Raw genomic sequence first — 24,959 nt, 5'->3', positions numbered from 1 at the left:
CGTGCTGTTGTCGGAGTAATTTCCCCAAAAAGTTCTTTGTCATAAATCTTGGATTGGTAGAGCATATGGAAACATTTGACATTTACGTCAGGAGGATTTGCATTGACCAAGAGGCTGCTGGTGTGCTCACGTGAAAGAAATAAGGTGGTTAAGAAAGTGAAATGCATTGCTGCATTGAACAGGCAGTATACACGTTCTAGTAAAACAATCAATTCTAGTGGGATAAGACAAGCAATGGATAAGTTCCAATAAGCAGCCTATAGAGAAATAAAATTCAGTTGCTGCAAGGCGCTATGGTGACAGCAAACCACCGACCCGAGTCCTATTCAGGCTATTTAGAGCAAGGTTGAGTCCTTTTGACAGTCTCACTATGAAAATAAATTGGGAGACTGTTTCTGAGAAATTATTTGAATAATAATGTCTGTACAGACTCCAAAAGGAATATTTATACAAGTTACAATGTTAAATCATTAGCTCAAATTCATGAGTATTTTTAATTTTTTTATTTTACAGAGTTTTATATCGAGCGAACTTCACCTGAATCGGGTATCAGAGCGCTTTACATAGCACAAGTTGCATTACATGAGGACACATTCATTTTTGTTAGGCACGGGGAGATTAACTGATTTGCCCAGAATCACAGGATTTTCAGCGTCATTGCCGAGACTCAACCCAGTTCCCCAGATTCGAGGTCGACTGCCCTAGCCGTTAGGCCAACTCCTCTCCCCAGTACCTTTCTCAACATGTAAATTTATCCCAGGGCTATTTATCCCAGAAATACTCAAATGCAGGAAGCCAAAATGGCATTTGAGTCAGTTAAATGGCTTTTCAGTTTGGGGTGCCAAGAATAAAGGTAGTTGAGAACCATGTCCTTATCTAGATTTCTCTGCTTTAAGCTCAACTACAAATTGCATTTCATGTTATCAAGCCTGAGCACCACCACAGAACCACTACAGCATCACTCAGCCCCAGCGCAGCACCATCTCAGCACCAACAAAGCACAGCCTCAGCACCAGCACAGCACTAGTTCATCACCACCTCAGCACCAGTTCAGCACCACCCCCATACATGTGCAGCACCAGCTCTGCACCAGTGCTGCACCACCTCACTTCCAGTGCTGTTTATGGTCGTCCCTGCTATAACAAAAAAAAGCTATAGCAAACAAGCATTAGAACAGACAGGAAGAATTTTACAGCATTGCAAGAACAAAAAAACTAGCAGACATTTGTTCTGTTATTTCTTTTTTTAATTGGGTCGTTCAGTTCTACATAATATTTTCTTGATTTTATGTAAAATAAAAAAAAAATACAACACTTTTTTATTATAACTTTTCAACATGCTACACATCAGCCACACTGCTCTACACCATATCTTAAAGACATTGGCAAAGCCAAAAGCTCTGGCTAAACACTTATAAGGTCCAAAAGGCGAGACCTATTGGCTATGTCCTGAGCTGGCGATTAAACTCCCTATGTCTACAAAAAATATGAAACTGTAATTGTGTAATGCAACTGGTGCTTGTTGAAAGCGCTACAAAAATGAAACAAAAAGCCTGCAGAGCGAGCTGCTCCTAATACGTGTCTTTAGGCAAACAAACGGAGGCTCCAGCATGGACCCTCAGAGCGAAAGAACATGGCACAGCAGTCAGAGCTGCAGACTTCGGAGCGGGGGATCCATGTTAAAGCATCTCCAATTCACTGCTTTACATCATTTGATTACTTGCCCACCCAACTTGAAAGGTCTAGGATATAGTTGTTACAGTTAAGGAAATGTTTGTGGTTCTATAAATAAGTTGGGATATGCAGATATGACTGTTTCCCTTTTTGTTTTCTCTCTCTAGGTTCTGGGAAATCGGCCAAGCAGTCCAAAAAAAGTAAGCATTTTGCTCTTTTTAATATTGATTTAAGCCTATCATTGCACAGCTCTTTATATTCCATACGAAACATACATTCACATCAGATGTACACTGAAGAATGGGACTTGTAATCACTTCTGTTACTCCAGTATTGGAAATTTCATAAATTCAGATGCCTCAATCATTCCCTGTCATCAAGATGGCAGTCACCGGTACCTTAAAAAAGCAATGTCACAATAGACATAGAACATAGAGACCTAAGGCCTTTTGTTTAGTAACATATCACTGTCCTTAATAAAAAAGAAACAAACATAGAATGTAACCAATCAGATGATACAACTCTTTGGAACATTCCTGAGAGAAGCTGCAGTGCCTCAGATTTTCAAAGCAATAGTGTGTACAATAGGTATCATACTGAGAGAAAGATAGGCGAGCTTCTATGAGGAGGTATGTGAGTTCTATGTGAATCTCTGAAAGTTTCCAATACTGGAGAACTACAGTTACAGGTAAGAACAAGTTATTTACCTTCAGTAACGATGTAAGAGACATATGTTAGTTATAAATTCCTTACCTTAGAATTACCCCCAGGCATCAGGCTGGAAACGAAGAACTTTTTCTTAGCAGTACCCTTGCGTGTCAGAGGGTGGCATCGGTCAACTCCGCGTTCGGCGTCGGCATCGCGGTCGCCGGGATGACGTCTCGATGCCTACTTAGACACCGCACCTGCGCTCAGACGTCAGATGGACTCTCTAGATATTTCCACTTAGAAAATGAAAACTCAACTGGGGAAGGTTAGTCTCATCTCCATACGTTTGGGTGGGGAGTTGTGTAGGAAAGTAGGATCTGCTTTCATAGTCACCCCCACCTTTTGCTGGTGTCATTAAGTTTTTCTGACTAGTCTGACTGGGATCCTGCTTATCAGGACCCCAGTCTCTATGCTTCTCCCCTAAATTGGATATGGTGAGTACTTAGACCTCTATGTTCTATGTCTATTGTGACATTGCCTTCATAAGGTACCGGGGACTCCCATCTTGACAATGGGGAATGATTCAAGCATGTGAATCTATGAAAGTTTCCAATACTGGAGAGCCACAGTTACAGGTAAGTAACTTATTTTCTTCTATGGGTACAAACATTAGGGTAGGCTTGCACAGAGAATATAACCCAATGTAGACTCGTCTAGAGAAGAGCTTGTGAACCCTCATACTCCTTGTATGGATAGAAACATCTTACTCCCTATCAATAAATTTATTATCGGGTATTGTAGAGCGCAACTTGTCACCCCGGGGGTCTCCAGGCGCTGGAACGGTTGTTTGAGGCTCGGTCGTAGAGCAAAGGTGGTCGGAGAGCCAAGTCTTGATCTGCTTCCGTAAGAAAGTGCCCTCTTTTTGCATGGTTGCCCTACGTTTTGTCAAACTGCTGATGTACTTTGACTGAGTCTGCCCTAGGTTCCTACCAAACAGGTACTCAGAGCCTAGGTTCTTTCCCTAAACTGCGTTAAAAACAAAACCCAATTGGCACTCTTTGGCCACAGGTCAGTCCCTTGTAAATGGCACCATAGGTACCAGGGGCACTGTGGGAAGGTAGGGACTCTAAGGGCTGCAGAACATATTGTGCCCCCCTTAGAGGCCCTGTACCTTTACTCCCACAGACACACACTTCCCTTGCAGGCTGCGTATTTTGGTGCAGAACAAAGAGAAGAGTCGACATGGCACACATCCCTGTGTGCCATGCCTACAACCCACTGCCCTAGCATAGGCCAGCCACCCCTCTAGCTGGGTGCACTGTACCAGTGGTGAGGGTACAGGTGCATGAGTCCTGTGCCCCTACAGTGTCTGGTGCTGGGAGTTTGTCATTACAAACCCCACAGTACCATAATGGCTTTACTGAAAACTGGGAAGTTTGGTATCAAACTTCTTAGCACACTAAGCCCACACTGATGCCAGTGTGGGATTGAATGAAAAATGCCACCAGAGGACATCTTAGCGATGCCCCCTGAAAGATTACCTAACACTAGTGTCCAGGCTGAGTGGCTGCTCGCCAGCTGCCACTACCAGACATGTTTCTGGACCCGGGGTCGAGAGCCTGCTGCTCTCAGGGGTCTGAAACAATGCACATCCTGCGACAAGATGCCAAGCCTCCTCCCCCAGGATGAGCAGGGTCCACGAAGGGAAAGCTTCAAATACTTGCTGCTTTTGTGAGCTTCCCCAGGCCTTTGCTGCTTCCATCAACTGGCACCCACTGGTTATAACCCCCACTTTTGGCGGGAGAATCGACAGGAAAACCAAGTGAGGAAGGGAGACGTGCCCACCTTTGGCAAACCCACCCCTAAGGTGGGGGGGAGGCAAGGTGAAGCACAACTCTCAGTCCCCGCCATCTTGCAGATTGGGGGGCACAGCCAACCACAGTGAGGTATATGCCCCCTCCCACTGGAGGGTGGCATAATAGGGCTGTACCCACCTCAAGGAAGGGACCCATTGGTACCAACCTTTACTTACCTGCAACACTCCTAAATATAGTATTTCGGGACAACCCTGATCCTTGCCTCCTCAGACAAGAATCGACAAGAAGAAGAGAAAAAGAAGGACCGAAGAGGCCGTGCTGTTCTAAGAAAAGGAGGACCCCCACTGACTTGGCCCCAGCCCTACCGGCCTGTCCCCACCTCAAACCTGCTCAAGCCATATCCCAGTGTGACCTGCAGCCAGCAATCTTAAGAACCCAGCGGACCTGCCCTGCCTTCCAAGTCAACGGCGTTGCCTCCAGTGAGCATCGGATTTGCTCACTAACAGACTCTAGCCCCAGACAAAACCGTGAGTCTGCACCACTCCTCACCCAATGCCAACGGCCCGAGTTCTAGTAGCCCAATACCACAAGGAGGTCTCCCCGGCGATTCTGACCCAAGATCTGGTGATCTTTGGCCTGCCTCGAATCTCCAAGAGAAGCCTGCATTCTCTGTCTGAAGGATCCACCGACCCCGACCAGAGCTGGACAGAAAACCCGGCGCCTAAAGACACCCCTGCACCCAATGCCCCACGACCTTGGGTGGCCCAACCGACAGTGTACTAGCATCCCCAGGCATCCCAACTTACCTCTCAAACCGGTGGTCACCTCCAGAGGATCTTTGTCCCCGAGCCTGCAGTCTTTGTTGCAACTGGAGAATCCCCACTGAAATCAACATGGCACCCAACGCCAAAACAGCACCCTGCACGAAGCCGCCCCTGTACTGCTGCGGGTGTACTTTGGGTGCTAACTCGGATTCCCCTTTGCCCTGAGCCTAACACCAGGAGCTTTGCTCTCACAACTCTGTGGCCTGCTCATGAGCAGCCACCAACTGGAGGCCCCATACCCTCCATTGGATAACATTGGGCCTCAGCACTCTGCACCCTGCCACCCTAGTCCCTCTGAAGGTGTTTCAAGAGTGCATCCTTGACCCTGGGGGAACCCTGGTTCTAATCCCAGAATACCAACTCCCACAAAATAGTACTTACCTGCAAACCGTTAACTTAATTTTTCTCGATAGGAATACATTGACTTTTTCCCTTGAAAATTGTTCTTTGTGTAAAGTTGGTTTGTATTGTACATTGAAAACTGTCCATATACTAAAAGTGAATTTCTTACCTTTTGTCTAGGAGATGTATCAGTATGATATCTAGGCATATCACACTGATTTGCAAACGTAATCAGACAAGTAACATACATAGTAATCTGAAAAGTAACGGAAAAGTAAATTTCGAAACATTGATTTACCTGCATTTGAACCTGTATTCAATTGTAAAAAATTGCATAAGATTTTGCAAAGCATTTATTTCACTTACCTGCACCAGGCATGGCTCTAAGAAATAAAATAACAATAATATTTTTGATACAAACAAATGGGTCTGAGTTCAGTCTTTGAATGTGTGACATCATTTACTGCCTGAGTGTGTACAACAAATGCTTAACACTACCCTATGATAAAGCCTTACTGCTCGACCACACTACCACAAATAGAAAGTAAGGTGCTATCTACTTTTACCTCTGCCTACCTTTGGGGATCCACTGGACTCTGTGCACACTGTACCTCATTTTGGTATAGTATATACATAGCCAGCTTCCTACACTTTCCTGAACTACTTCAGATATGGGGAGGTACACAGGTGTAGGCGGAGGTCGTTCCATCACTTGGCGGCGAGGTAGGAGGAGGAACAGCCTTTACAGCGGCTACGACGAATGGGGGGATGTGGGCCAAGCAAGGGTGGAGGATTGGAATTCTCTGGTCAGTTGCTGGAATGTCATGTGATTGTTATGTAGGCGGGTCTGGATTTGTGGAGGGTTTTGGAGGAGTGTTCCTGGACGGGGAGCCAGTGGAGAGCTCTGAGGTGAGGGGTGATGCTGGTTCTTCTGGGATTTTTGAGGATGAGTCTTGCCGCCAAGTTCTGGATGGTTTGGAGGCGATTCATGAGCTGTTTGGTGGTTCCGGCGTAGAGTGCAATGCCGCAGTTAAGACATCTGGAGATGAGGGCTGTCTTCCTGGTAAAGACGGGGATGCATCGGAAGATCTTGCGGCGCATGCAGAGGGTGTGGAAGCATGCAGAGCAGATGACGTGGATCTGTTGCTTCATTGTAAGATGGTTGTCCAGGATCATTCCGAGGTTGCGTGCATTGTCGTGGAGGTGGGCACGAGTCTGAGTTTGGTGGGCTACCGGGCGTCATTCCAGAGGGAGGGCTTGTTCCTGAAGGTGATGATGTCTGTTTTGTCCAAGTTGAGTTTTAGGCAGTTGGTCTTCATCCAGGTGGCGATGTCAGTCATGGTGTTTTGAAAGTTTGCTCTTGTGGTGTCTGTATCTTCTGTGAGGGATAGGACAAGCTGGGTGTCGTCGGCATAGGAGACGATGTTGAGTCTCTGGGTTCAAGCAATGTTGACCAGTGGCGTCATGTAGGTGTTGAGGAGGGTGGGGCAAAGGGAGGAGACCTGGGGACGCCACATAGATGTATTTGGGTGTGGAGGAGAAGGGTGGAAGGCTGACCCTCTAAGTACGACTGGAGAGGAAGAAGGTGATCCAGTCGAGTGCGTTGCCTTGGATTCCAAAGTGGTGGAGTCTGGTCAGAAGGGTGTGGTGGAAGATGGTGTTGAAGGCTGCCGATAGGTTAAGGAAGATGAGGGCGGCTGTTCCACCTAGATCGAGGAGACACCTGATGTCATCTGTTGGTGCGAACAGGGGGGTCTTGGTGTTGTGGTTGGGCCAGAAGCCTGATTGGGATGAGTCAAACAAGTTGTTTTACTCATTGTGGTCTGTTAGCTGTCGGTTGATGGCTTTTTCCAGGACTTTGGCAGGGAAGGGGAGAAGCGAGGCAGGGCAGCAGTTTTTGAGTTCGTAGGGGTTGGCAGAGGGTTTCTTCAGGAGGGGCTTGACCATGTATACAAAAGACCCACCTGCACCCAAATGTGCTGTCCTGGCCGTGAAATAGTGCAGTTGCTAAAATATTTAGTTTTGTAAGAATTATGATATAAAGATGGGAAAGAGGGTTTAAGGGTAGGTTTAAAAAACTGGTTATTGAAGTCGGTTTTTCTGAATCAGAGAAGACCTGTATGGAAAGGAATTCCAGTATCCAGGCAGTGACACCAGAATGAGACAAGCATTGACAAACCAGTTGGTTTGTGTTTTGCATTGCATGCTGTTGACTCTTCTAGTGTTTGTTTGCATACTACTGTCTAGGGAGCATACACAAAAGCATCGGAAAATTGAATGCTACAGACAAAGCATTGCTTTCTTTAGCATCCATTTTTTAGATACTTTTATAAAAATCATAATAGTGGAGGTAGAATTCCATTCCATTGGAACCCTCTGGAGGTTTTCTTTGTTATCAAAGATTCATAGAATAGGCCATGTAGTACAATAACCATCTAGACTCTAGATGTCAGAGATCTGTGTTGTAGGTCACTGAGCAGTGACCACACAGAAAAGATGGGACTATGAATGCCTGCAAATACTTCGGAAATACATGCCAGTGAATTTTAGAACCACAGCAAGTGTGTTACCTGCCTGTAGAAAGCTGGCTCTGTATATACTATACCAAAATAAGGTATAGTGTGTACAGAGTCCATGAATCCCCAGAGGTTTTACAGAGGTTAAAGACCTGTTTGCCACTCACAAGAATGCGCACTGCCCGTCGTTCTGCAGTCTTCAGTATCCGATGCGTGGAGCGTTGGGGGACGTGTTTCAGTTGGATTGGAGGTCACAACTCCTTTACGCATTTCCTCCCATACCCTTGATTCATCAGTTTCTGAGGAAGATTCACCAAGACCGGGCCCAAGTTATTTTGATCGCACCGGATTGGCCAAGAAGGGTGTGGCACACAGATCTACTTCACCTCTCATTGCACCCTCCGCTCCATCTCCCTCTCAGGGCAGACCCCCTCTCTCAGTCGCAAGGGCAGGTTCTACACCCCCACTTCAGAGCCTGCACCTTCATGCCTGGAGATTGAACAGGGCAACCTGAGTTCCTTCTCTCTCCCGCCGGAAATAGTGGATGTTATTTTATCGTCCAGACGACACTCCACTAAGTCTGTTTACTCTTCCAGATGATCCAGATTTGTTAGTTGGTGCGGAGAGAGAGACATTGACCCTTTGAAGGCCCGTTGGTCTAATATTCTGGAGTTTTCACTTTCTTTGGCACAGCAAGGTTGTACTGTAGCCACTGTTAAGGGTTATTTGTTGGCCTTCTCGGCCTTTCTGTGTTTACCGGACCAGCCGTCTTTATTTAAGTCCCCCATTGTCATGAGGTTCATTAAGGGTCATACAAATAAGTTCCCTCCCACACCTTTCATTATGCCTTAGTGAGATTTGAATCTCGTTCTTACCTTTTTAATGGGTAATCCACTTGAGCCTCTTCATACTTGCCCGTTGAGACTTCTTTCTTTTAAAACAGTTTTCTTGATTGACATTACCTCCGCTAGTAGGGTAAGTGAGCTTCAGGCTCTTAGTTCGAAACCTCCTTTCTTGACCATTCATGCGGATAAGTTGGTTCTAAGGACCATGGCTGCTTTTCTTCCCAAGGTTGTTACCCCTTTTCATATGGGACAGTCCATTACTTTACCTACTTTCAATCCTCCCCCTCACCCTTCCAAGGAGGAGGAGAGACTGCATCATTTGGACCCTAAGAGAGCTGTCAGCTTTTACTTGGATCGGACAAGAGAACTGAGGCTGGACGATCAGCTCTTTGTGGGCTATGTTGGGTAGATGAAAGGCAAGGCTGTGCATAAGAGGACTCTCTCCAGGTGGAGTATCTTGTGCATCAAAATCTGCTACGCCTTGACCAAGAAGGACCCTCCTGAAGGTATCAGAGCTCATTCCACCAGAGCTAAGTCTACTTCTTCTGCTTTGGCTAGAGGTGTTCCTGTTCTTGGTATTTGTAAAGCAGCAACTTGGGCCTCCCCCCACACCTTTCCAAAGCATTACTGCTTGGACTCTGAGGTTAGGAGGGATGGACATTTTGCTCGTTCTGTTTTGCAAGATTTTTTGATCTAGTCAGGTGGACACCCTCCTCCAAGAGAGGTACGGATTTGGGAGTCTATTCATAAGGTGAGGAATCCACAGGCAGAAGTATCCATCAGAAGAACAAGTTACTTACCTTCGGTAATGCTTTTTCTGGTGGATACAGTATCTGTCTGTGGATTCCTCACTGTTCCGCCCGCCTCCCCGTTGTCCACCTGTTTCTACCAAAAAATGTTTTATTTTAATATGTCTTAATCATGTTTATATTTTAATAATGAGAAATGCTTATTCAGATGCTATTTCTTTATGCCTTTATTGATTATGCATTTGTGAATTTATATATGTGTATATATTTGGTATGCTAGGTTCACATTTGAAAATGTGTCGGTCCTCCCTTTGCCTCGTGGCACGGAAAAAATGGGTGGAACTGACGTCAGCACGCCGACGAGGTCCTCTTATGGCTCCGATGACGTCATACGGTGTCGCGAGCAGAGCCTTGCTATTGTGACGTCCTCCTTGACGTGGGAGAGCTAGAAAAGAATTTCCGCAGAATGTTGGTGCAGGGGGTATTCATAAGGTGAGGAATCCAGAGGCAGATACTGTAACCACCAGAAAAAGCGTTACCGAAGGTAAATAACTTGTTCTTTAGAACCATAGCAAGTGTGTTACCTGCCTGTAGAAATCTGGCTCTGTATATACTATACCAAAATAAGGTATAGTGTGTTCAGAGTCCAGTGGATCCCCATAGGTTTAACAGAGGTTAAAGTATATTGACTGAAAGAGATCATTAGGAAGGAGCTACGGCCAATATTGCTGTTAAAGTGCACTAAGGTATGTGCCTATTATTACAAAGTTCGGTTTATCCTCGCCATTCTTGCCTCTTGTGCTCCGTAGTGTGTTTTACTAGGTGTTTTTCTGTACTTTTGATACTTAGGAGACAGTTATACAAGATTAAGGTACAGATTTGATTTATTTTAGAGGCATGAATATAGGGTGTGGTTCACTGTTTGGAGAATGGTGCCATCACGGAAGTGCTTAGCGTTCACTGTTAAAATGGTGGAGGTTGATCTTAATTGGAAATACAATTGATAGGTCAAAGTGATTAATGTAATTATGTGAATATAATAGTAGTGTGAAGTCACACAGCATGTTTTTCCCTTTGCACTTGGAAGTAATGTGGGCTATTGGATTTGAAACAACTGTGTTTCTATACTCCAATGTATATTATTTATTGCTTCCAGCCCTGAGGAAGTCGCATGGGTTAATCCCTATCGACGAAACGCGTTGGGAGTGGAAGAATGTTATGAATAAAGAAGTTTGGAGATACTAATGAAAATAAAAGAAGAAGAGAAGCCCACATTAATGTGTTTCTAGTTTTGTGACTGTAACAGGAAACGTGGAAGATTAATTTGCGTGTGCTTCAACAAGAGAAAATATATAATACCTTACTCTGTTTTGTGATAGGGTGGTTGAGCAGTCAGGCTTAACAGGAAGTTGTGTTAAGCATTTGTTGTGCATACTTAGGCAAGAAATGATTACACACACTCAAAGCCTGAATCCAAGACCAGTTGCAGGAAAGTACCAGTTCAAAATAGCAATATTTTATAGGTACTGTAGGAATGTATTTGTAAAAGCAATGAAAATACTTCACAGAGATACTGAAAATACTTATCTGAAAGGGACTATTAGTTATAGATTCTTTTCCCATAGTATTTCCCCCAGGCATCAGACTGGATCCGGAGAATTTTTTCCCAGCAGTACCCCTGCACATCGGTAGGTGGCATCGATCGACTCAGCGTTCGTCGTCGGCGTCGTTATCACCAGGATGACATCGCGTTATCTACTTAGACACCGCTCCTGCACGCTGATGTTAGTTCTTTCTTTTCTGCACCGTCCAGCATAGATCCGGAGAGAGCGGTACCCTTAGACACTTTTTGATGAGACTTTCAACTGTTGTAGACATCTTTTTCGAGTCGTTTGATTCCTGTTGCACATAGGGATGTCCCATCGGCGGGCCAGCTTCAAGCCTTGTGACTCCTGTCACATGCTGATGTCTGTCACAGATCCACACCTCATGTGCCTCTGGTGCTTGGAGCATGACCATGACCCAAAGCCGTGCTCCGACTGTCGGGCCATGAACCCGAAGTCTTTGCGGGAACGTCCTGAAAACATCTGGAGGCCCGGCAGTCAGCTCTGCGCCGCTCGAGGTCCCGGTCAAGAGGAAGTTCGCGGAGCTACCACCATCATCATTTGTCATTGAAGTCTTCGTTTTCGGGTAAGTCGAAGCACTAGAAGAGCGAGGAAGCATTGTTGCTGTTTGCCTTCTCCCCGTCTGTTGACCGATGCGACGCAGGACACGGAGGGTCGTCGACCTCCGCCTCCACCCTCGGAGCCTGCTGGGATGGCACCGAGCTTTCCAAGCTTCCCAGGAGTGGAAGCATCCCCTGCCCAACTTTGTGCATTTTACGAAGCCCTCCATTCCATCTTTGGGCAGCCCGACTCTGCTGCCGCGCCTTCGGGCCCCGGGGACTCGGCTGGGGGCTCTAGGCCTTCGATGCCCGCGGCTCCGGCCTCGGTGCCGCAGGGCCCCTGAAGATCCAGGCCTGGATCCAGATCAGTGCCGGTCAACCTCACGGTCCCTCCGCCAAATCTGATGCCGGTAATGTCCCTGGCCGGCATCGACCCCGTCCTCCCCCTCGACTTGGACATGAAGCCAGACCGGCGTTGACCGACTCCGGTACTGGTGCCGGAGGGTACTTTTTGTACCACTGTGCTTCCCTGGCATTCCTTATCACCTTGAGTGGCGGCCAGAGGAGGGTGAGGAGGACTGAGAGGGGTCTGTTGACACTCTGGCAGACCAGCTTGAAGAGCCAGACTGGAGAGAGGAGTTGGGTGATGCCAGCGGTCTGGATACTCCCCTAGACTTTAGTATGCTTTCTTCCCCTACCGTGGCTACGGAGGAGGGAGCTTCCTACTCTGTGGTGTTGCATAGGTTGGCTGAGGCCTTGGGCGTTGAGCTTCCTACTGTGGCGGTCAGGAATAACCTCCTGACTGAGGTGCTTCAGCCGGCAGCAGCATCTTCGGAGTCCTGCTGCCTTTCAATGAGGCCCCCACAGATGTCCTTCTGGGCTCCTGGTCCAAGCCCAGCACAGGGATGATCGCCCGACGCCACCGCCCAGCACTGGGGGACACACTTTTTCCCCTCCCAATGGTAAACAACGTTTACTGCAAAACTTTGTCCCCGCAGGGAATCACAACGCGGTTGTTACAACGACCGCGTTGTGATTCCGCATGCCACTACTCCGCAAGTCGGAACAACGACTTGCGGGGGGGGGGGGGTTGGAAGGTGTTGGATTTAAAATCCAACACCTTCCCTAGTGTCCGCACAGACTGGAGTTGGAATAGTAAATTATACTATTCCAACATCCAGCGCCCCCCTCCGCAAGTCGTTGTTCCGACTTGCGGAGTAATGGTATGCGGAATCACAACGCGGTCGTTGTAACAACCACGTTGTGATTCCCTGCGGGGAAAATGAATGCGGGATGACGAGATAGATTCCTCCCAACACCCTACCCCGAGAGCTTGGTGGTCCAAGCCTCATCTTCGAAAGGAATCGCTTTCCCTACAGCTCCCCAAGATAGGGAATCCAAGAAGCTGGACCATCTTGGGAAGAAGATGTTTTCTTCAGCCAGCTTAGGACTGCATGTCTCTTGGGCCGTTACACACATTCAGTGTGGGACACAGTTGCGCAAGTGCTGCCACAGTGCCTGGAGGAGGCCCGGGCCGTGCTCACCCATGATGTTGCTGAGGGTCGAGATGCAGCAAAGTTCACCATCCGGGGTGGACTGAATACGGCCGACTCACTGAGTAGACTATTTCCACATCAGTAACCCTGAAAAGCGATGCCTGGCTGAGATCCTCTGCCTTCTCTGGGAATGTCCAATCTACCCTTTTGGACATGCCCTTTGATGGCCATCGCCTGTTTGGCAACAAAGCAGACAACATGCTGGAGCACTTCAAGGACTCTAGAGCTACAGCCAGGTCCTTGGGCCTTGCAGCGACTTCTCGCCCCATGCAGTCTGCCTTTCACCCCTTTCGTGGCCACGGAAGGGGTGCTCCACCTCGTTCCACCCAGAGCCACAGGGCTGCACAAGCCACCCTGCCTCTGCGTGGGACCCAGCGTCGTAGGTCCGGGGGCCAGAGTGTGGGCCAGTCCACCAATGCCTCCCATGCAGCTGCCTCCAAACCTTCCTAGTCCAACCTTTCAGGGCCACCAGTTGTCAGTGGGCAGCAGGATCCACCATCACCTTCCCCACTGGCACAACATCACATCCGACAGGTGGGTTTTGCAGATAGTCTGAAGGGGCAACTCCCTCCCCTTCGAGACTATCCATCCCTCCATGCCACCAACACTCATCGCCTGTCAGAGGATCACATGGCCCTTCTCTGTTAGGAAGTTACCGCTCTCTTGGCCAAGGGAGCTATCGAGCAAGTCCCTGTGCCAGAAGTAGGTTGTGGTTGTTATTCCCACTACTTTCTGGTAATCAAGAAGGAGAAAGGCCTGGGTCCTATTTTGGAGCTCAGGGACGTCCACCGCTTCCTCTGGAAAGAGAAGTACAAAATGTTGACATTAGCTCAGGTCCTGTTTGCCCTCAACCCTGGAGACTGGATGGTAGCGCTGGACTTGCAGGACGCTTACTTCCTCATCCCCGCCCTGCCAGCCCACAGGCATTACCTAGGGTTCACGGTAGGCCACGAGCATTTTCAGTTTACTGTGCTCCCCTTTGGCCTTACTAGCGCCCCATGGGTTTTCACGAACGTGATGGCGGTGGTCACAGCTCATCTGCGCAGATCAGGGGTTCCAGTCTTCCCCTATCTCGATGACTGGCTGTTGAAGGCGAGCTTGCCCCAGGCTGTTGTTTCCCACCTCCAGACTACAGCGGACCTCCTGCACTCACTGGGCTTCACTATCAACTTGCCGAAGTCACACCAGATTCCCTCTCAGAACCTCCTTTTCATTGGAGCAGTTCTGGACACAGCGCAGTGTTGGGCCAGTCCTCCCTAGCAGCGAGTCTGGGCAATGATACCGATGTTTCAGCCTCTGTCCCGGATTTCGGTGAAAATGATCATGAGGCTGCTGGGCCTCATGTCCTCCTGCAGCCTGTTGGTGGATCATGCCAGGTGACACATGCGGGCATTGCAGTGGGATCTGAAGTTCCAGTGGGCGCAGAATCAGGGGAATCTTTCCGATTGTGACCGGAACTTGGAGAGCACTGCACACCAATTGCAGTGGTGGCTAAGTGACCAGGATTGGGTCAACATCCCCAACCAGAGTTCACAGTGGTGACAGATGCGTCACTTCTGGGATGGGGTGGCCACATGGGAGAGGCGGAGATCAGAGGCCTCTGGTCTTCGGCGGAGTCCGGGCTTCACATCAACCTTCTGGCGCTCCAGGTGATTCGTCTTGCACTGAAGGCATTCCTTTCTTCTATCAGAGGAAGGGTGGTGCAGGTGTTCACAGACAACACCACACCCATGTGGTACTGCAACAAACAGGGCGGGGTGGGTTCGTGGACCCTATGTCAAGCGGCTCTTCGTCTTTGAACGTGGCTGAAACATTGGGGCATGTCGCTGGTGGTTCACCACCTGGCAGGTTCTCTGAACTCAGCTGCCGGTGCATGATGGATCACGAATGATGTCTTCACTCTGAGGGGGTGCAAGGTCTCTTTCAGCAGTGGGGTGAGCTTTGCTTAGATCTGTTCGCCACCAAAGAAAACACGCTATGTCAGCAGTTCTGTGCATTGGAATTTCCAAGGCGGCACTCGCTCGGCGACGCTTTTCGTCATGAGTGGAATTGCGGTCTTCTGTATGCCTTTCCACCTTTTCCACTTCTTCCCAAAGTGCTAATGTAGATCAAGCGCAACCGGGCCCAAGTCATTCTTGTGGCTCCGGACTGGGCATGAATTGTCTAGTATCCCGAGATCTTGAACATGGCCATCGGTCCGCCGATCTTTCGGACACTTCGGCCTTTATTCGCCTTCCTGATCAGCCTTCTCTCTTTAAGTCCCCTATTGTAAATAGGTTCCTTAAGGGCATAACTCACCTCTTTCCTCCTATTCCTTTTGACATGCCTCAGTGGGACTTGAATCTGGTCTTAACTTACCTTATGTGTGCTCCTTTTGAGCCACTACATAATTTTCCTCTCAGACTCTTGACTTTAAAGACTGCTTTTCTGGTTGCCATCATCTCTGCTCGCAGGGTAAGTGAGCTTCAACCTCTATCTTCTATCTTCTAAACCGCCATTCCTTGCTGTCCATTCAGACAAGGTTATCCTTCGAACAAGACCTTCTTTTCTACCCAAAATGGTTACCTCTTTCCACATCGGACAGACCATCACTTTGCACACCTTCTTCCAGCATCCTTCCAAAGAGGTGGAGAGACTCCAACGTCTAGATCCAAAACGTGCGGTATCATTTTATCTGGATCGTACAAAACAATTCCGTGTGGACGATCAACTCTTTGTTGGCTATGTGGATGCCCAGGAAGGTTGTGCCGTGCAAAAACTGACCATAGCTCAATGGGTTGTCCTTTGCATTAAAATCTGTTACTCCTTAGCGAAAAAGGAGCCTCTGGTAGGACTGCGCAACCAAACCACCAGGGCCAAGGCAGCCACTAATGCTTTGGAACTTGAAATCTCCCTCGGTGACATCTGCCAGGCAGCCACGTGGGTATCACTGCACACGTTCACTAAGCATTACTATCCCGATAGCGAAAGTCAAGTCCGGAGAGACTGCTTCTTTGGCTGTTCAGTTCTCCAGGACTTTCTGGTGAGAACTTAGTTCGCAGACACACCTCCGGGTTTGTATTGCTAGAGTATGTATTCTAAGGTAAGGAATCTATAACTAATAGTCAGTTTCAGATGATCAAGTTACTTAACTTCAGTAACGATATATTTGTAAGAGACATATAATAGTTATAGATTAAATAGACGCAGCCCCTGCACACTGACATCAGTTCTTTCTCTTTCTGAGCCAGCCTAGAGCAGATCCGGAGAGAGCTACCCCTTAGTCACTTTGGGCCTCATTTATGAAAAGTGACGCATTGCTGCGTGAAAACAGCGATGCATCACTTTTCATTGCCCTCTCCTTGCGACATTCTGGATGCGTCATATTTACAGTATGACGCATCATGTCGCAAGGAGTTACAGATACGTCAGTATTTCTGACGTACCTGTAGGCGCAAAAATGACGCATTGCTGGAGTGTGTCACAAAAGTGACGCAACTTCAGCAATGGGTCATTTAATATGGGCAAGTCAATTCAATTTGTCATTTATTCGGTTGTTATATATTTGTAAAAAAAACATAAAAGTACATTTTAAAAGAAAGAATTTACACAAATAAAATAATTACAAAATTTAAAAATATGTTCTTCTAGTAAAACACACATGAAGAAATTCATCTACAACTATCACGATTTTCGCAATTAATAGAGGACAAAAATGAAAACAATTAAAAAACATCTTAAGCTATACAGCTAGTAAAAGTAAGTATAATCCTGACAAATACATTTCTCAGCTTAGTCTAAATTTGGCCTTTGTCTGATGACAGACTTAAAAAATGTAGCTATGGCTTTAGCAAAAATTCTTCATCCAAGTATTGGAGGGAGAGAAATGCGATGCGACACCTTCGAAAACCCATAGTTTTTAAAATCGGTATAAGCCAACGTTTCCTTGATTCACAGTAAAACTTACAAAATAATATCGTGTGGATTGTAGATTGGGCAGAGACATCGTCACAGGGACATGTTTGTAAATTCTTTCCTCAGTCGTTAGTCATTGGAAAAGTGACCAGACGGTGGAAAATATCCAACCTAAACCGAGTTAACAAAAATCTTTCATAGCTGGAAAAATTAAAAGTTAAGTAAGGTTGGATGGACAAAGTTGTTTGAATTAATAACATATGTTGGACTGTTATTTTGCTGGCCTCATTGGTCAGCCGCAGATTTTCTAAGTGCCTCAAGCAGTGTTTTTTGAAGGTTTTTCTAGAGAGTTCTGAGATTTGACTAGGAGTATGATAATAATGCGCCATATCCAAGTCAAACAAATGTTTTTAATGTAGGCTATCCATCCAATCTTATGAGCATTCTCTAGGGAAATACAGTCCTGAATAAACCCTTGGCAGAAGATAGTTTTTCTGATGACCAAATACAGTACCATAAGAGGAGAGGTTGGATTTTAACTAGGTCTGTCAAATAAGACAGACCCAGTTCCAGATGGCATGAATAGATCGCAGTACCCTGTGGGACAGTGAGAAGAAGCCTTAAAAAACTATTTTCAACCTTTTGTAGGGCTTCAACCTTCCCATACCCCCACACACCGGCCCCATATGTTGCAATGGCTACACATTTAGCTTTATATATCTCGATGAGTGCAATGGGAGGCCTCCTTCCCAATCTCCTCGAAAAATTAGCTAACGCGACTGTTGCCCTCATAAAAAGTAATTTCCTCGACTCAATAGCCTGCCTCCAGGAACCTTTATGATCTATTACAATTCCAAGATACGGGTATGTATTAGTGCTCTCAAGTTTTACATTATCAATAAAAATAGCCTTAATTTTCTTAATTCTGGAACCTGAGGACATAACAAAAGTTTTTTTAATGTTAATTTTCAGGTCCAGGTTTGCCATAAAAGTACTGTATCTCGCAAGGGCACGTTGTAATTCTAAGGGGGTGCGAGCTAAAATCACGGCATCATCGGCATAGAGTAAGGCCGGTATTGGGCGATTGTTAATACTAGGCAGGTCCTGGGACCCCTCTACCATATCCTGTTCCAGGCCATTTGTATAGAGAGTAAAGAGAAAGGGGGCCAGGACACAGCCCTGCCTAACCCCTCTCTCTACCCTGAACTACGCCGTTTGTTCCCCCCCACACCATACCTCACTCTTGTTGTGGCATCAGAGTATAGTTCGTGCAAAAAATTTACAAGAGACTTCTCTACCCCAAAATCCGATAAAGTGGACCATAACTTAATATGACTAACACAATCGAAAGCTGCCGACAGATCAACGTATGCCATATATAAAGCCCCCCCTTAGCGTTTACGTACTTGCCCATCGAAAGAGACAAGTTGAGGGCTTGCTCAGTAGTACCAAGTCCTTCTCGGAACACAAATTGGATATCTGATATGATCTTGTTATCATCCGCCCGCTTCTGGAGTCGCTCTAGGATAACTCGCCCCACCACTTTGCCCAGAGAGTCCAGCAAAGAGATGGGACGGTAACAAGAGGGGGATTGGCGGTCCCCTTTTTTAAAGATGGGAACAAGAATGGATTGTGACCACGAGTCCACAAGCCCTATAGCACAGGATGCTCGTATGACTCTGGTCAGAATTGGGGTCCACAAGTCCATGTTGAATTTAAAAAGATCGGGCCCGATTCACAGAACAAACTTAAGACAAAATCCTAAACTTAGTACCATTTTGGTATTCACTGAATGCACTTACTACTTCTGGTATTCACAGAATGAACTTACTACTTTTTCGATTCACAGAATAAACTTACTACTTTTGCTATTCACAGAATGGATTTACGACTACTAACTTTACATCCGCACTCGGGCCGGAAATTCCGGCCCGGAGGCGGAGCTTCCGGCCTGGGGGCGGAGCTTCCGGACCGGAGGCGGGGCTTCCGGGCCGGAGGCGGGGCTTCCGGGCCGGAGGCGGGGCTTCTGGCCCGAAGGTGGGGATTCCGGCCAGTGGCGGAGATTTAGCCATGGCCAAAATCTCCACCTGTGGTCCGGAAGCTCCGCCTCCGGCCCGGAAACCCCGCCTCCGGGCCAGAAGCTCCGCCTCCGGGCCGGAATTTCTGGGCCGGAAGCTCCGCCCCGGGCCGGAAATTCCGGCCCGAGTGCGGACGTAAAGTTAGTAGTCGTAAATCCATTCTGTGAATAGCAAAAGTAGTAAGTTTATTCTGTGAATCGCAAAAGTAGTAAGTTCATTCTGTGAATACCAGAAGTAGTAAGTGCATTCTGTGAATACCAAAATGGTACTAAGTTTAGGATTTTGTCTTAAGTTTGTTCTGTGAATCGGGCCCATCAATTGGGACCCCATCAGGACCTGGGGCCTTTCCATTTTTGCTAGCCATCACTGCAAGCTCCACTTCTTCATGCGTTATATCAAGAGCAATCGGAAATGAAGTTATTTTTAACTCAGTAATGGTTGGGACCTGTACATTATGTGTTTCTTGCCCATTATGGGGAGTGCCAAAAGCCCGCTCAAAATGCTCAACCCATAGTTGTTCATCTATCGCGACATCAATTTTGGGCTTGTCTCTAGAATCTGACAGAAAAGGTGACTTTATAACTGCCCAAAAAGCTGCACTATCTCTTAAGGTACAAGATTTATGGAGTTGAGCCCATAGATCCTTTTTCAGTGCTATATTCCTAAGTTTTATAACCCGATTATATTCCCTTCTCAGAGTGACAATTTCCTGGGTATTCCTTTTTGTTTTATGTAATGCTGCTTTTAATTATCTATATGCATTGGTACAACTGCTATTAAACCATCCTGTGGATTTAGGCTTGCTATTTTTCAATTTAACTTGAAGGGCTTCTTTTATTGATTTTGTTACGATTGCGAAGTTGGTCATTACATCCTCATTAGAGGTGGCCAGATCAAGACATTTTTCGATCGCTTTTCACAAATTTTTAACCATACTCGTGGTGATGTCCAATGGGTCCGCTTTTTCCCACTTCAGTGAATAGCCGTTAAGCCTATCTAGAATCATGGTGTTTTGCCTAAGGGTCCTCGTAGTGTTGTGCCTATCTAGCTTCTGCAGAAGATTTAGGGTAATGCTGTTTGGGTAATGATCACTAATAGTGATATCATGGGTCTTAAATTTCAGGACTCGAAATCCAGCTTTGGAGGAAATAAAAATAAAATCTATTATGCTTAACCTTCCTCTACCGTTGAAAGTATGAGTAAGCGGAATTGAGGGATTCACCATATCGTTTGCCAGAGCTATGTCTAAACCACATAAGATTTCATTTAGGCAATCCCCTATTGTAGTATGGGGAAAATGAGTTATCGGATTTTCGTTCTCATCCTTAATACCACAAAGTGAATAATCACTAATCCTACACAAAGTTTGGTTAAAATCGCCGCCCCAAATAATTACCACATCTTTGGTGGCCTTGTTAATTATATCCTGGAGAGAAAGAAACATTTATTTTATCACTCTTATTAACTCTCCTGGGTGAAGATTGTTATAAAAATTGACCAATATAAAAATGTCAATTTTATTCAAGTACAGGATTAATATTTGGAAATTTGGTTCCAATTTAATTGGAACTATTTTCTTGATCTGCACAAGATTAGAAACATATATGATCAGACCACCTTTTGCTCTACCAGAGGGTGATGGTAATGCTGGGGAAAAATAAGATTTATAGCCCTCTAAATGTATCTCAGATGTAGCCCATGTTTCTTCTATACAGAGAATACTAAACTTGTGGACAAAACTAAGCCAAACATCATCCGCCACTTTTGAACGCAGACCTGCAGTGTTCCAGTAAAGTATACTCATGTTAGAGTTGCCCCAAGAGCTAGCATGAACTTGGCCTGTACTTGGATTCTCCTCTAAAACATTACCCTGGATCTTACTGACCGGAATTACTCGGTTGTTTCTGTCTGCTGAACGCGAAATAACTAATACATTTTGAGAATTCTCAATCGAAGTGTAAGTTTCAGGGGTATTGATGGTGACAGTTATAGGCCGTTTAGGGGAAGAAATCACAACCACCAGATTAGGGATCACACTATCAATTGAGCCCTCAGTACTAAGTCAATCCACCCCCTCTAACTCTGAAAGCCTATCAAATTGATTAAACGAAGGAATATTAAATCTGGTTCTGTGCCCCTCCATCATACCTTTGTACAGGGGCCCCGCTTGATGCTTGTTTAATGGCAGAGAGGGAGATGGGGGATAAAAATAACTTAGATCACGGGTATATATACCACCATCACCTCTCTGGCGATACCAATCACAGATGTGACTAAACACCCTTCTATCACTGAAGTTAACAATAATACAATCCCCCTGTATATCCTTTACTCTGGACCCCACCCAGCTTAATCTTCTGACAAATAAGATTTCTCCGTACATGTTTAACAGGAGGGGTCCATTCTTATTCAGCCAGTAACCTTATTTTGTAATTCAGGGTAAGATTCCGTTTTTGCGAGATTTAACTCCCGGACACCAGATAACACTACTGTATATGGGGATGATTCTGTGGGTAAGTCAATATGTGTGAGCATTCACTTAGGTTTTACCGATGTTAATAATTCCTTAACTGGGTAAACAGCCTTATTAATCTGTCCCAAATGTCCCGAAACCTTATCCACCTTGTCCACCTCACTCTCCCCAGCATACATACCCCCCTTTTCAGCCATCATAGTCCCACACCCAAAAAGTTTATCAGCCTGGCCATTTCATAACGGGACAGTTGAAGTCGCGGAGGGTAAGGATAAGGCAATCGTAGCGTTATGATCCCAAGTTGGGTCTCTAGTTAGATTTTGTGTTACTATGGTCAGATTTTGAATACTATCTACTAGTTGCCTTAATGTGTCAGAACTAGATGTTGTTACTTGTTCTAAAGCCTCTAATTTTTCACTGATCCGTTTAACCCTTTCCAAAAGTGGGGTCATCATAGATTTCATAAGATGTACTACTTTTTCCATAAATCCTTCCATAAATTGGGTTGAAAAAGATGGGGACTCTCACTGACTTAACGCTGTTGCAGTTGGTGAGGGCGTATTGGTCAATGCAGATGTTAACCCTTTCGATGCGCATGACGGAGTGGTTCCGTCATGCGCATCGGTCGCGCTGTGCGTATGACGGAACCGCTCCGTCACGGCCCCGCCCGCGCAACGAACCTTCAGCACGGCGCGGTAATCCGCGCCGTGCTGAAGGGGTTAAGGTTGGTACAGGTTGCATCTCTGTAACAACTGTTTTAGATGTTTTTGCTATTTTAACGGTCTTAGGACATCTTCCCCTCTGTTTACTTCCTCCGCGTTTTCTTTTTAGTACGGGACCTTGCCCATTAGCTGTTCTTGGCAAATTATTTTTAGCTATAGACCTTGTAGGAGAATGCGGTGTGGGCTCGTTAGATGTAGGATCTAAGACTGATTCAATACTTGTGTCAATAATACTACTGACCTCCCTTATTACGTTTATATTGGACAGCACCTCTAGTGATCGATCATTACTATTCCCCCTATTTGCGTCAGCATGAGATATTTCTTTTCCAAGTATTATTGGACTAATAGCTGTCGCTGTGGGACCCAGGGAAGAGTGTTTATCGAAAAGAGGTTCTAATGACAGGCGGCGTTCAGCGATGGCTATTTCATGTTCCAATACTGTTGCGGCCCTAGTTATGAAATGGTCCAAAGTCCCAGTAACCCCCCCACCTTTCGCTATTTTCGTTATTTTCCTCCCTTTCCCAACACGTGACATCATCTTCTCTAGCTACGTACACTTAGAGTACCCCAATCTTACACTATGTAAACATATATCCGAAACAATAGCAGATATAGCAGGTATAACAATTTTATACACTTAAGATGAGATGATATAACCCAAACTGTCAATAAATATTACTAAGATGCTCAGAACACCGAGCCCCAATATTCAGGGGGGTGGGCCGGGTCTTCTCCAATCTGCGACAGGCACGCCCACGCCCGTGCTGCGCTGCGGGAACCCTGCAATGAGCAGCGACTAGTGAACTCAAGAGAACACAATCCTGAGGAAGCTTAATAATCACAGAGAGTGGGCATGGCCCGTCCTCCAACTGCCTCGGACGGGCTCAGACGGGCCCGTCTTGGCCCGGTCTTCGCCTGCTCGATGCCCCTGCGCGCATCCCCGCGCAGCGGGTACACCCGCATCTTTTGAAGTGCTCCTGTGCTCGTGGCTCCTCCCGCGGGGTCGGCTGTCAGGGACCTGGGCGAAAGTAGCAGTTCAGGTTTAAAAAACAAGGGCTCCCACCCTGCCGATACACCCAAGTCTTTTGAAGCGCTCCTGCGCTCGCGACTCTTCCCGCGGGGCCGGCTGTCAGGGACAGGCGCATGGGAGAGAGCGATAGCTCAATCTGTGGCGCTGTTATAAACGACGACCCTCCGCTGCAGGGATTAGTATGTGGACCCTCAGCTCGAAAGCTCCCATGGGCAAGTCCCATTTCAATGTGCTTGCATCAGTCGTACGCCTGCTGTCATGCAGGGGTAAGATATGACGCATTTGCGTCCTAGAAGTGGCGCAGTGAAATCTCATAGATTTCACTGCGCCACTTCTCTGAGGCTTACTTGCGTCAGAACGCCCACTCTGCATACATTATACCTGGTGCAGGTATAATGTGGTGAGGGGTTTACAAAGTGGCGCTTCTACCTAGATTCTTCCCTTTGTAAATATCACGCAACGTGGCACCAGCAGTGTAAAAGTGACGCAAGGGCTCATAAATAAGCCCCTTTGTGACTAATCTTTCTCTCGACTTTTGTCGACTTCTTTTGAGTCTGTCGACTCCGATGTACAAGGGATGTCCCATCATCGGACCCGGTTTAAACTGTGCGAGGCCTGTAACCGCCTGATGTTGGTTACGGACCCCCACCTCATGTGCCTTTGGTGCCTGGAGCGCGACCACGACCCGAAGTAGGCTCCACATCGCTCGATGACCCGGTCAAGATAGAGGTCTCAGGACCGATCGCAGAACCACCACCACCATCATTCGTTGTCCATGTCTTCGAGATCTTTGGATAAGTTGAAGCACAAGAAGAAGGCGAAGAAGCAGCATAGCTCTTCGCCTTCTCCCCGTCAGTCGGTTGACGCGACGTGGGACCCAGTGCGTCGTCGCTCTCCGGTTCTGTCTTTGGTGCCTGCTCCAACGACGATTTAGAGTTTCCCTACCTTTCACTGTTCTCGAGTGTCCCCTGCCCAGCTTTGAGATTTCTACAAAGCACTTCACAGCATCTTTGGGCAGCTGACTCCACCTGCGCCTTCAGGCCCTGCGGACTCGGCTGGGGACCCTGGGCCTTTGATGCCGGCGTCTCCAGCCAGCACACCAAAGGGCCCCAAAGGATGCAGGCCTGGATCCGGATCGACGTCAGTTGACCTCACGGTACCTTCCCCAGTGCCGATCCAAGCGTCGACTTCCCCAGCGCCGGTCGTGCGCCTACTTTTCCTCTCCCAACACACGACCCCCTAGAGCTAGGTGGTCCTGCCAGCCCACAGGCATTACCTACAATTCACGGTAGGCCACATACATTTTCAGTGTACCATGCTCCTCTTTGGCCTTACCAGCACCCCTCAGGTGTTCACAAAAGTGATGGTGGTGATTGCAGCTCCTCTGTGGAGATCAGGGGATCCAGTCTTCCTCTATCTCTACGGCTGGCTGTTGAAGGCGTGCTTGCTCCAGGCTATGGCGGACCTCCTGCAGTCGCTGGGCTTTAGTATCAACGTGACTCCCTCTCAGAAGCACAGTTTCAGGCTTATCCTCTCGAGCAGTGAGTCCGGGATATTTGGGCTTTCCAACGTCATCCAGATCTCGGGGGGGGACTGCATGTCAATTGCAGTGGTGGCTCAAGACC

General features: G+C 47.0%; 1 protein-coding gene across 1 annotated transcript in view; it reads left to right on the top strand.

The window, feature by feature from the left end:
- The first annotated feature begins 1,609 nt into the window (after positions 1-1,609).
- LOC146830355 (uncharacterized) overlaps positions 1,610-24,959 on the top strand; it is a 485,325-nt gene continuing 461,975 nt past the window's right edge. The window contains exons 1-2 of the mRNA XM_085603720.1: positions 1,610-1,643; positions 1,841-1,873. Of these exons, the coding sequence (XP_085459846.1) occupies positions 1,610-1,643; positions 1,841-1,873 (67 nt within the window). The remainder of the gene's footprint in view (positions 1,644-1,840; positions 1,874-24,959) is intronic.

Source organism: Triturus cristatus, chromosome 5_1 (genome assembly GCF_964204655.1).
Source record: "Triturus cristatus chromosome 5_1, aTriCri1.1, whole genome shotgun sequence".
NCBI lineage: Eukaryota > Metazoa > Chordata > Amphibia > Caudata > Salamandridae > Triturus > Triturus cristatus.
This window is presented reverse-complemented; position numbering and strand designations above follow the sequence as displayed.